This window comes from Salvelinus sp. IW2-2015, linkage group LG5 (genome assembly GCF_002910315.2).
Source record: "Salvelinus sp. IW2-2015 linkage group LG5, ASM291031v2, whole genome shotgun sequence".
NCBI lineage: Eukaryota > Metazoa > Chordata > Actinopteri > Salmoniformes > Salmonidae > Salvelinus > Salvelinus sp. IW2-2015.
The window spans coordinates 37,038,993-37,052,565 of record NC_036844.1 but is presented as its reverse complement, the minus strand read 5'-3'; the positions used below and the strand labels follow the sequence as shown (position 1 = coordinate 37,052,565).

Sequence of the window (13,573 nt, the reverse complement as noted above, 5' to 3'; positions counted from 1 at the left end):
AATGACAATGTATTTCTTTATTTGGCAGCTTGGTACTCAGTGAACATCAAAATGAATGTGTCCAAAATTGCCCCATGATCAAAAAAAGTTGAGCACTACAGAGGGTCTAGGGTGCCATTTCCGACTCACAAAAAAATGTATAACATGTTCACTGCTTTGGGACAGCGTACAACAGAATAATACGAATCACATATAGACAGGAAGCAACGACAGTCTTAGCAGGACCAACAGATATACCGGTTGATAGCGAACTTTTAATAAGCTCTTTATATTCTGCGGACATTAGAAACCAAAACAACCCCTAGCCACTGCGTCGTAGAGCAATTGATCTGAATTTTATTAATAGGTACAAGCAATATGTTGAAACTTCCACCTAGCCTATCAGAGGGCACGGGGGGGGGGGAGAGCTACTACCAGATTGGCTCTGGTCTAAATAGGGAGTCATTTGGGTCACCCCTGCAACCTCAACGTCCTGGCTGTGTGTCTCCGAGTCAAAGCCCTCAGAACCCAGGGTCTCTGTCCCATAATGGCACCCTAACCCATATAATATAGTGCACTAATCTTGATCAGAGTCCTATGGGCCCCAGAGTCCTACGGACCCTGTTCAAATGTAGTGCACTATATAAACACAAGGGGGTCATTTGGGACACACTGTTCTGTCAGATGAGGTATAGGTAGAGGGTTGGGGTAGAAATGTATTTTACAGAGCCTTCTATAGGGGGGGGGAGATAGCTACGGTGGTCTTCAAGCAGAGGCTAGTGTGTTCCAGGTCTCCCAGTAAGGGATTGTGTCTGTTTACTGGGCGATGCCAATAACTCCACAAGCCTGGCGACCGCCAGCGTTGCCAGTCTTCAGACTCTCGTCGTTGCCTCCTTTTCCCAGATCATCAGCCTTCTCATGGATCTAATGATAAAAAAAGGGGTGGAGGGACGCAAAAGAGAGAGCGAGGACAGAGAGCGCAAGAMGGGAGATTAAGGGTGGGGAAAAACAGGGTTGTGTTTATGTAGAGAACTTGAAGTGTGGCTGTGTTCATTAGGAATAAAAAGTCTGCTCAAAGCAGGTCAYCTAATGAGACGTTTGAAAAACGAGTCGTACCACCATGGTCCTGCCGATGATGGAGACGGGTCCAGTGAGAGTCAGCATCTCGTCCTGGATGTTGATCTCAGCCACACTGTCAGCTCCTGCAGTCACGTTGCCAAGGTCCCCTACGTGCCTAGCAACACAGACAGGATATGATGTCAGAGGAAAGGGTACAGTTTTAGAATAGTGTACCCCACCCCTCCCCCCAAAAGTGCACACCGGTAGCAAAACAATGAGAGCCAAGAGTAGGTGGTTGACATTTCTCAAAACCACTATTGTTGCATGTGATCTCATTTGATTCCATCACAGATCTACTCAAGAGTCAACGTAGCATTTAAAAACAGGTAGAGTAAGCGACGTAAACAGAAAATTCCAGCAGACTTCCCGACAACTAAGAATGTGAATTGGAGGTTAAACATCTCTGCTGCTCTGGTCCCGTCAACTTGCAGCAGCGTGAAAGGCATCAGTGCTCTTAATGTTTGTTTTTTAAATCTGCGGCTCATAGCCGGTTGCGCGTAGAAACGTCATGTCGCTGAGTCTTCGTTCAGACCGTATGATTCGTTGACGGTCTACAGTGCATTCAGACCCCTTGACTTTACACAAGTTATCCTTATTCAAAAAATGATTACATTCATTTACACACACAATGACAAAGCTAAAACAGGTTTAGACATTTTTGAAAAAACATTAACACCTCTTAAGTATTCAGACCCTTCGCTATGAGACTCTAAATTGAGTTCAGGTGCATCCTGTTTCCATTGATCATCCTTTTGAGATGTGGACTCCCATCATGTAGAAACATCTGGTAAATTCAATTGATTGGACATGATTTGGAAAGGCACACACCTGTCTATATAAGGCCCCACTGTTGACAGTGCATGTCAGAGCAAAATCCAAGCCATTAAACATCTGTAGCTTTGAAGGTCCATGAACACAGTGGCCTCCATCATTCTTACATGGAAGAAGTTTGGAACCACCAAGACTCTTCCTAGAGCCTGTCTCTTATACACATCTAGATGTGTATAAGAGACAGGTCAAGGGGTGTAAATACTTTCCGAATGTTACTGCTATTTATGGGGATCAGGCACGAGAGCCAATCATTGAGCTTCCAACATGCAATCTCTCCACTAGGATGGTTCTGCTGGGCATCAGTTGGTCGAGTCAACACGCCAACATAAGGACAGTTGCTGACCTTATATAGACAGGTGTATGCCTTRCCAAATCATGTCCAATCAATTGAATTTACCAGATGTTTCTACATGTGACGCGAGAGGCATAGAATCAGAGGGAGAATCGCAAATGCATTCATTTGATTCCTATGAATTGCCAGGGGACCTCACGATATGATCACCATAATTTAGGTGCCGATACGATATGGATTCGATTCTCACCATTCTATATGTATTACAATTCAATGTTCCAAACATATTGCTCAGCATATGTCCTGCTGCAGAGGGACAAGACAGAGCCATGAGAACAAATGTTGATCAATCACGGTAATAAACAAGTGCAGAAAACAAATTAACTTCCTGTATAAAAAGATGAGAACAAGCTATGAAGGGAAAGACTGGAATTTTGGTTTGAGTACAGACCAGAGCAAAAATACAACTGCGATATTGTCCAAACGATAATTAAATATATGGATATTCTTTTTGAGACCATCGATTCCCCCCCCCCCCCCATCACTAAATCCCTCGCTACTCGCCACCTCAAAACATTGGACYAGGTCAGAACATTAATGGTTTTGAGGGGAGGAGAGGACGTGAGGGGTCAAGGCAACAGAGAGATTCTCCACTTAAGATAGTGAGTCTGTTCCATAGACTATTAGAAGTTAAAAAGGGCAAGACTGCCAAGAGTTATACATGCTATGGGTCATTACATTAACTAGAATACTATGTGCTTGATTATAACCATTCTATAGGTCTTTGTATAACTGTCTGTTGAATAGTATAAACAGCTGCACCATTAAATCATTACTAGTGTGGCCATCTAGCACAATAGCTTTCAAAAACTCTGGGACCATCCAGACGTTTCACAATTGTGTCGTCTCCCTGAATTATGTACACGAAACAYCTGGGAATATCCGAGGAGAGGATTTGCAAAACTCCTGGTCTAGCAGGAGGCCTAACTCCTTCAGTCATGGGGTCAGACTAACCGAACATCATCAGTGGGTSCTCCGTGGGTCTTGTTGTGGGGGTTGAAGTGGGGTCCGGCACTCATACAACCGTTGGTGTTGTCTCCGAAGGCGTGGACGTGGAAGCCATGTTCCCCCGGGGTCAGACCCAAGATCTTTCCCGTCAGCTTCACTGGAGCATCAGCACCCTACAGACAGACAAGTTATAGGACTGTACACACACACTAGGGCTGGGCTGTACAACGTATTTTACTATATACACACACCAGTATTGACGCACGGACCAATTTGAGTTTTCACTTTACCTTCTATAACGGTATTTCAATGTTTGGTTTGTTATATGTGAAATGTACGTTTTTAAATTGATTACTCCATTTGCTACTCGAGTCGTCTCTATCCCCCTCTCCTCATGCACGCCACTAACCACACCAAGCCCTGCGTCAAATTCCAATTTTATTCGTCACATACACATGGTTAGCAGATGTTAATGCGAGTGTAGCGAAATGCTTGTGCTTCTAGTTCCAACCATGCAGTAATATCTAACAAGTAATCTAACAATTCCACAATAAAAACCTTACACACACAAGTGTAAAGGAATTAATAAGAATACGTAGATAAAAATAAATGAATGAGTGATGCCAAACGGCATAGGCAAGATGCAGTAGATGGTATAGAGTACAGTATATACATATGAGATGAGTGTCATTGTTTAAAGTGGCTAGTGACACATTTATTACATCATTTTCCCCATTATTAAAGTGGCTAGAGATGAGTCAGTATGTTGGCAGCAGCCACTCAATAATAGTGATGCCTGTTGAACAGTCTGACGGCCTTGAGATAGACTGAAAAACAGCTTCTCTCGGTCCCCACCTGCCCCTAAGGGAGAGAGCGGTTGGCTCAACCACGGAGTCAGTGGGACTTTGTTGCTCACTCGGCATGGTTTGACCGGCTTGGTGACATGCTGCTCTCCACAAGAGTTTCTGTACACCATTAGTTTGTGTATCTTACTGTCTTGCCAACTACCATCTGCTAGTTTCTCTCCTTTGTAAGGTGTTCCTAAAATAATAATAATGTGTTAGCCCCTAATGCTAAAATCGCTAGTTAGCTGGCTATCTAGCTTGCTGAATGTATTAAGAGTCAGAGCAAACGTAGCTGGCTAYCTAATASTGCCTGGTACCAGTGCTGGTGTATAGCTAGATAGTGGTGCACAAACARGCTTATCTTAGAGACGAATAGGAGAAGCATGACTATGTTGGCTAGCTAGATGAAGAAAGAAAACATGTAATTAAAAATATATACTGAAAAAAAATATTCAAAACGGGTTACCAATGTAATTAGAACAGTAAAAATYCATGTTGTCATACCCGTGGTATACGTCTGATACCACCCAAAAACCAGCTCGAACCACCCAACCAGCCAGCTCGAACCATCCAGTTTTCAATCTCTATTTAAGGGTGTTCCTAAATTCATTCTGGAGCCGCACACTGGAAGCTCTGGTCGAGGATCCGCTCTGACCACAACGGCAGTCAAGCACCCAAGCTAACTAGCTAACGTTGGCTAGCTAATTCTAGACACAAATCACCTCACTGACCAATTTACTCGCCCCCAGCAGAGCTGGTAGGCTGTTATCATGTTATCTAGAGCGTCGGTGACTAACGGCGCTGCTGGCAATCATTTAAATTTGCCTTTTTTGCCCACACCGGCCGCATTCAACAGGTGTTGAGCGTTCGTAAATTCATCAGTTATTCTGCGCTCTTGCAGTCAAACGAGTGCTCTGAAGTCGCAGTTGATAGCCAGAGTGAATTTACGAACGCACCCTAAGTATCAGTGTTTGGCATGACAGCACAAACAGACACTCAGGCTAGCATAGCACCAACAAAACAAATGTAGCTAGCTYTTTTTGGACACTTGAAATGTTGAGGGATCAACTGTCAACTAGCTAGCTACAACAMTTACCGCTAGTTTYGTMGCCTCAACGACCACACGCCTTCTCAGAGCAAATTTGGCATGACAGTTAGATTAYCACACACCAGACAAGGTTCAAGGGYAAWMGGGGGSGGGGGACAAGGCAGAATGACTCTAGCCTGGTCCCATATCTGTATGTGCTCTCTGTTGGCATGAGAGCAGAAACGGACTGGCGCACAGGATAGAATGACTCAGCAAAAAAGGTCGCCATTTATTAAACCGTTACACGCCGTGTGTTAGTAGRTACAGTAACGTGTTTGTAGCTTGCWTTGGTTTTCGTTAKCGTCAGRTAGCTAAGGTTTAGCTAGGGACCCCCAAACTTCCTAGTTAAAACGTTAAGTGTAACAGGCAGAACTAGCTAGCATTTAACGCATATAATTCCCCCCACCCTGCTTACAGAATACTAGCTATGGGTACGATATCTACCTATATTGAGTTGATCATTTACAARGAGGGGTTAAAGGTGCAACTACAGGTTACGAGACGACTGGTATCAAAGGCTGTCACACATGCTATGGCTACAGTAGCTAACGTCAGCAGGCTAGCAAGTAAATCGTTTGCATGATTGAACTTTGAATGAAACTGGSGTTAGTCAGATACAAAGCTAGCTAGTTAACGTTAAACGTGGTCAGGCAAAAATAATTAGCTAATGAGCTATCAACTAAACAGTTACATAAATTATCTGCAAGAGTTTTGACAAATAACGTTAGTTAGGTAAGATAGCCAAGTTGCTAACGTTAGCTAGTTGAACGAGGCCCATCTACACAGACTGCGTCTCAAAGTGCATGCATGTATTTTCCTTATAAACGAAATATTTTACCTCCTGCTCAAAGTATACGGTCCCGGTAACTTCACCGGTTCCTTTTAGCACYCAAACAGCCTTCAACGCCATCTCTACACGTCCTACTTGCCTGACCTAAAGATCTCAAGTCCCGAATACGAAATTTCTGCAAGCTTAAAATCGAGTATCTTTCGTCTAATAGTGTCCAATCAGYGGCGTGGGGATAATATTGTCCAATCAAGGGCGTGGGGATGGGTGAGCAGAGATCTGATTGGCTAATGAGAACACTTGTTTATAGGCTTGTTTAAATCACGTTTGAACGATACATAACTTTGGGGAACACAATGTACAAACAGTGGCAACCTGTCATTAAGGGCAGGTGAGCCCCACCTTGTTTAGCAAAAAATAAAAGGCAGCTCCAAAATGCAGGTATTTTAGCCTAGCTCAGTGCTTTCTGTGGTGGTGGGGCAGCCAGCGAAAAATACGGAGGGTAGGGGTTGGTAATGTTCTTTAGTTGCGCTGTGATTAACTCAGTGTTGTTTCACTCATGGGGACACTACTTCACCGCAAAATCTATAGTGAGAGCTCGGGAATTCAAGCCCCTTGGGTGCTGCCATAGAGTTCCATTAGAAGTTCCCAATGGAAGAAGCCTTAAGGTCATTGGCCACATGTCAAATCACTTTATATCGATCGTAGCTTTGATTGGACTGATCATACTTTGAAAATCTTAGCGAGCAAGCTAGCAGTCTTTGTCATGAATCAAGTCGACAATCTACAGGCAAATCCTTTTCAATCCTTGTCAAATGAAGATACATTATAGATAAAAACGTATCGGTGCTCATCGGCCATTGGACATAAACATTACACAAGTTGGAAATCACAAATTCAACAATGAGTGGTTTGGAAGGAATCAGTAGCTAACTGCAAGCATTGCAAAGCAATCACTAGCTTGTTATTCAGTGGAATGGGTGTGTGGTCCAAGTCTGGGTTTAAGGGTCTCTTTTCCAAGCTTAAAAGGATAAACATTCAACATTGGCCAACCTATCAATCCAGCATGACTTCTGCCACGTTCAAAACAACTGGAAACTCAGAAAAGGGAAATCTCAGACTTCAGTGAGTTCAAGACAACAGGGAACTCTGCAAAAAACMAGCTTCGATTGGAACATACGTTTTGAACAGTCATCCAACTCAGAATTGCAAGTCGGGAACTCTGGCCTCTTTCTAAGGCTCCGACCTGAAGATCACTGACGTCATGATTCTACCTTGTTTTTTTTCAAGGTTCCCAGTTGTCTTGAAAGCACCATAAATCCAGAGAATGCCYGACTTTGATGACAAAATTTGCCCATGAAGGACTGCTGCGCCACCTGTTCAAGTGCGCACAGCACAACACGCTGAGTCCAAAAATGCTGCATAAATTATGTAATATGCCAGGGAGATGTGTATARTGAAGCTAAGAAAGTAATACTATGTTGTGTAGTAAGCTGTTAATAGCCCATGTGCTTCACACTAGTAATTTGGTCCCTTTTCCCCTCATAACTTAACCTTAACTGACTTGGTGGTGCACATGTAGCCTATAGCCTGTTTTAGAGAAATGTCATCATCAAATATCGTAAGAGCTTTTCATTGTCTGTTTATATGCCCCTTTATTTATCCTATGGTTCTGACTTGGTGTACAGGGAGAARACTGTAAGAACGGCCCATGTTCTGAATTCTGTCACTGTAAATTTCAAAAGTGCTGAACAAATAGTTATATTGACTATGTCCATCCTACCTCGGTCATTAATGTCTTAATCGAAATTTCGGATTGCCTCTTATCCGCTCGTCGTCCCATTATGCCATAGTTTGTACATCTCAACCATCAGTAGAAACCACATTTCTTTAAGCAAATCAGCCATATCAGCTCTGTTTTTTAAAGGCAGTAAATGAGTCTGAATGAACTGTTTCACTGCCAGACAAGGCTCCTCTGATAGCCAGGTGTAGCAGTGGTAAGMTGTTGGTACTGCTGTCGGGACAGCTTTATGTAGGCCCTAACAGTTTGTGMGCACCGTTTGTCACCGTTATAGTGCAATTCATGTATTGTTTAGTGTTGTGTTGTTTAGTGGCTTTGCTGGAATCCATCTAAAGATATATTTWAAAAAAATGCCCCACCAAGATTTACATGCTAAACCGGACAGGAAAGATCATGCAAAACCGGACAGGAAGATTACATCTGTGACTCAACCCACTCAAGTGACACACCCCTCGCAGGGACGGCATGGAGGGGCACTAGTAAGCCAGTGACTCAGCCCCTGTAATAGGGTCGGTCAGAGGCAGAGAATCCCAGTGGAGAGATGGGAGCCGGCCAGGCAGAGACAGCAAGGGTGGTTCGTCATTCCAGTGCCTTGCCGTTCACCATTGCAACCCTGGGCCAGACTACACTCAATCATAGAATCTACTGAAGAGATGAGTCTTCAGTAAAGACTTAAATGTCAAGACCGAGTCTGCGTCTCTCACATGGATAGGCAGACCATTCCATAAAAATCGAATCAAATTTTATTTGTCACATGCGCCGAATACAACAGGTGTAGTAGACCTTTCCGTAGTTCCGTAGTACCGGTACTGAGTCAATGTGGAGACGATATACAGGGGGTACCGGTACTGAGTCAATGTGGAGGCTATATACAGGGGTACAGGTTAGTCGGGCTAATTTGCAAAGTGACTATGCATAGATAATAAACAGCGAGTAGCAGCATTGTAAAAACAAAGGGGGGGGGTCAATGTAAATAGTCCGGGTGGCCATTTGATTAATTGTTCAGCAGTCTTATGGCTTGGGGGTAGAAGCTGTTAAGGAGCCTTTTGGTCCTAGACTTGGCGTTCCGGTACCGCTTGCCTTACGGTAGCAGAGAGAACAGTCTATGACTTGGGATTGTTTTGGGCCTTCCTCTGACTAGTATATAGGTCCTGGATGTCACGAAGCTTGGCCCCAGTGATGTACTGGACCGTATGCACTACCCTCTGTAGCGTCTTACGGTCAGATGCCGAGCAGTTGCCATAACAGGCGATGATGCAACCGGTCAGGATGCTCTCGATGGTGCAGCTGTAGAACTTTTTGAGGATCTGGGGACCCATGCCAAATCTTTTCAGTTTCCTGAGGGGGAAAAGGTTTTGTCGTGCKCTCTTCACAACTGTCTTGGTGTGTTTGGACCATGATAGTTTGTTGGTGATGTGGATACCAAGGAACTTGAAACTCTCGACCCGCTCCACTACAGTCCGTCCATGTTAATGGGGGGCTTGTTCGGCCCTCCTTTTCCTGTAGTCCACGATCAGCTCCTTTGTCTTGCTCACATTGAGGGAGAGGTTGTTGTCCTGGCACCACACTGCCAGMTRTCTGACCTCCTCCCTATAGGCTYTCTCATCATTGTCGGTGATCAGGCCTACCTTAATGACGGTGTTGGAGTCGTGCTTGGCCACGCAGTCGTGGATGAACAGGGAGTACAGGAGGGGACTAAGCACGCACCCCTGAGTGGCTCCTGTGTTGAGGATCAGAGTGGCAAATGTGTTGTTACCTACCCTTACCACCTGGGGGCGGCCCGTCAGGAAGTCCAGGATCCAGTTGCAGAGGGAGATGTTTAGTCCCAGGTCCTTAGCTTAGTGATGAGCTTTGTGGGCACTATGGTGTTGAACGCTGAGCTGTAGTCAATGAACAGCATTCTCACATAGGTGTTCCTTTTGTCCAGGTGGAAAGGGCAGTGTAGAGTGCGATTGAGATTGCATCATCTGTGGATCTGTGAGGGCGGTATGCAAATTGTTGTGGGTCTAGGTTTCTGGATAATGGTGTTGATGTGAGCCATGACCAGCCTTTCAAAGACTTAATGGCTACCGAAGTGAGTGCTACGGGGCAGTAATCATTTAGGCAGGTTACCTTCGCTTTCTTGGGCACAGGACTATGGTGGTCTGTTTGAAACATGTTGGTATTACAGACTAGGCCAGGGAGTGGTTGAAAATCTCAGCAAAGACACGGATTGTGATTGTTGCGGATGGCTGTTCACAAATCTAAATGTTTATTTGAACCCAATAATGGTTGAATTCAAGAAGTTTAATCGGCCTATCAATCACTGTTTTTGAAACCAGTGGATAGCCAGTGAAAAATGAGCTCTTGCAACAGCTGCATAGTGCAGATCCCAGCCTATGGAATAAAAGTGGGGCTTTTATTGCTCAATCTAATTCATTTTAAAAAATCCACAGGCCTAATGGGTACATGCTCAAACTCACACACTTTTGATAGACTTAAAGGGGCAATCTGTAGTTGCTACATCTATTTTTGAACTTATAAATTAAATATATACTGTATATATATACATTAATTCTTGAAGAATATAACTTATAAATGCCTCATGAGCTTAGTTCAACTGTCACATTCCACAAGAACCCAAAATATAAGGTTGTTTTACTCCAACGTTTGTAAACATTGTAAATGTAAACAAACACTGTATAGCCTCATAACATGGTTAAAACAGTCCTTGCATCCATAGCTCTGTCTATTAATCTGAGAGTGGTTACACTTCTCCAGGCCCATCCCTCAGCTTTTTACCAAAACAGAGGCGGAGCGACCATTTTGTTATCGTTTCATTTGTTGATTTTCCCTTTAAACAGCTGCATATTATAAAGATATCAAAGTGTCACCAACTAAAAGGTAAACAACAGACCTAAAGCAAATACAGCATATGGCATTCATTTATCACATGTAAATAACACTTTTCAGTAGTGCTCAAAGCATGCCATTTATGTTTCAACTCGAATCAATGAGCCCAATTAGTTCTCCATGACAACAAAATCATAAACAACAGAGTAGGGCTGGCTAATAAGTCCTTAGTTATGAGATATGCTCAGCTAAAACAATTTGGCTAATCTCTACTTCCATATTTCAAGGTCCTATTCTCAAAGATCAAAGGGTATAACATTTATTGGAATGACTAGAATTCTGTTTTGGTTTTTAATGTAAAGATATAATTTAATCGTATTATATGTAGTAGAAAGCGATGGGTTAGAGGAAACCTACATAACCAAACCATAAAGTAAAATTTAACATCCATATARGGCCAGCTATGTAAACTTTAACATTGATTTATCCGTTAATAGATGTCGTTCAATTGGTAACATACATTTCTGTCTTCTTCTAYTGRCTCTTAAGGGGAAAGTAATCTAAAAGTAACGGAATGTAATCAGATTACGTTACTGAGTTTGGGGTAATCCAAAAGTTGCGTTAATGATTACAATTTTGGACAGGTAACTAATAACTGTAACAGATTACAATTTGAAAGTAACCTACCCAACCCTGTCCGCATAGCAGTGAAAMTTGACATTGTGTTTCCCGAATGACATCCCCAAGAGGTAGAATATATAGTAAAAGAAAACAATAGTGGTCCTAAAACGGAACCTTGAGGAACACCGAAACGTACAATTGATTTGTCAGAGGACAAACCATCCACAGAGATGAACTGATATCGTTCCGACAGATAAGATCTAAACCAGGCAATAACTTGTCCGTGTTGACCAATTTGGGTTTCCAATCTCTCCAAAAGAATGTGGTGATCGATGYTGTCAAAAGTAGCACTAAGGTCTWGGAGCGCAAGGACCAATTTAAAAAAAATGATTTACAATGAAGGCCTACCAAAGGGCAAAAAACCTCCTGAGGGGACGGGAGCTGGGATTAAAAATAAAATAAAAATATAGGACAAAACAGGCTGGCTTCTATAGTCCAAAATCGGGCTAGGTTAAGCTGCATACTGGACCCTATTCTAACTAAACTACTGAAAGAGCTACTTCCTGTGCTTGGCCCTCCTATGTGACCATATATGGTCTGGAATCGGTATCTTTCCAAGCTACATGTCTTTATCACATACTATTAAATTGTCGGATTTGTTTTATTTTTTATTAATAAATGGTAAATAACCCAATGCCCTTGGATGACATACCGTTGTCTCAAATAAAACTGTGAAGTACCTCGGCGTTACTCCGGATCCTGATCTCTCTTTTGACGAACATATCAAGACTGTTTCAAGGACAGCTTTTTTCCATCTACGTAACATTGCAAAAGAAATCTGAAACTTTCTGTCCAAAAATGATGCAGAAAAGTTAATCCATGCTTTTGTCACTTCTAGATTAGACTACTGCATCTTCTTGTTCGGGCTGGCTCCACCCTCGGGTTCGTTACGTGGCGGAGATCTTCGTGGGCTATACTCGGCCTTGTCTCAGGGTAGCAGGTTGGTGATTTGAAGATATCCCTCTAGTGGTGTGGGGGCTGTGCTTGGCAAAGTAGGTGTGGTTATCCTGCCAGGGGTATCGTCGGACCGGGCCACAGAGTCTCCCGACCCCTCCTGTCTCAGCCTCCAGTATTTATGCTGCAATAGTTTATGTGTCGGGGGGCTAGGGTCAGTCTGTTATATCTGGAGTATTTCTCCTGTCTTATCTGGTGTCCTGTGTGAATATAAATATGCTCCATCTAATTATCTCTCTCTCTCTCTCTCTTCCTCCCATCCCGGAGGACCTGAGCTCTGGGACCTTGCCTCAGGACTACCTGGCCGGATGACTCCTTGCTGTCCCCAGTCCACCTGGTCGTGCTGCTGCTCCAGTTTCAACTGTTCTGCGTGCGGCTATGGAACCCTGACTTGTTTACCGGACGTGCTACCTTGTCCGAACCTGCTGTTTTCGACTCTCTCTCTACCGCACCTGCTGTCACTAACTCTGAATGCTCAACTATGAAAAGCCAACTGACATTTACTCCTGAGGTGCTTGACCTGTTGCCACTGTGATTATTATTATTTGACCCTGCTGGTCATCTATGAACATTTGAACATCTTGGCCATGTACTGTTATAATCTCTACCCAGCACAGCCAGAAGAGGACTGGCCACCCCTCAGAGCCTGGTTCCTCTCTGGGTTTCTTCCTAGGTTCCTGCCTTTCTAGGGAGTTTTTCCTAGCCACCGTGCTTCTACATCTGCATTGCTTGGTGTTTGGGGGTTTTAGGCTGGGTTTCTGTACAGCACTTTGTGACATCGGCTGATGTAAAAAAGGCTTTAGAAATACATTTGATTGATCGATTGATTAAACGTGAATCGATTATCAATTGTGGTATGGTTTTCTAAACATAAACCTCTGTACTTTCATATCCCTTCAAAATAATTTCACAAATGCTAAATATTTATTTACTGTAGTGTATACTGTTTGAACCTGTTTTAACACAGTTGCAGCCGACAGTATTTTTCAACGACAACACGTTTGTGGCGTCCGTCTTTCATTTACACACAGGTGTTCAGGAGATGCAGATAGCTAATTAGCACAGGTAGTCCACTCTGTCTTCCGTCTGTTATCCATAAACATACAATGGAGTTATGGCCGTGTGGGAACCCGAACCCTATAAAAGGTGTGTAGTAATTTAACCTTTTTGTTTTTGAAGATTATTTTTCGTTGATATGAAAGATAAGGTCCTTGTGCTTCCAAAAACTGTACGCAAGCGATGCCTGTTATGTAAGGATGAGAACGGGATTGTTCATAATTGTTAGTAATGCCTGACTTGCGTTACAAATTCCTGTCTGTCACATAAATGGATTGAGATGTTGATTCCTTCTGAGACA

General features: G+C 43.2%; 1 protein-coding gene across 1 annotated transcript; it reads right to left on the bottom strand.

The window, feature by feature from the left end:
• Nucleotides 1–316: 316 nt before the first annotated feature.
• On the bottom strand, nt 317–6,155 carry LOC111964458 (superoxide dismutase [Cu-Zn]). Its single transcript, XM_023988358.2, has 4 exons — nt 6,000–6,155; nt 3,236–3,402; nt 1,096–1,213; nt 317–903 (listed from the first exon to the last, which is right to left on the bottom strand). Exons 1-4 carry the CDS (start codon nt 6,069–6,071, stop codon nt 796–798), a joined length of 465 nt encoding a protein of 154 aa, XP_023844126.1. The 5' UTR covers nt 6,072–6,155; the 3' UTR covers nt 317–795.
• Between the last annotated feature and the right edge of the window lie 7,418 nt (nt 6,156–13,573).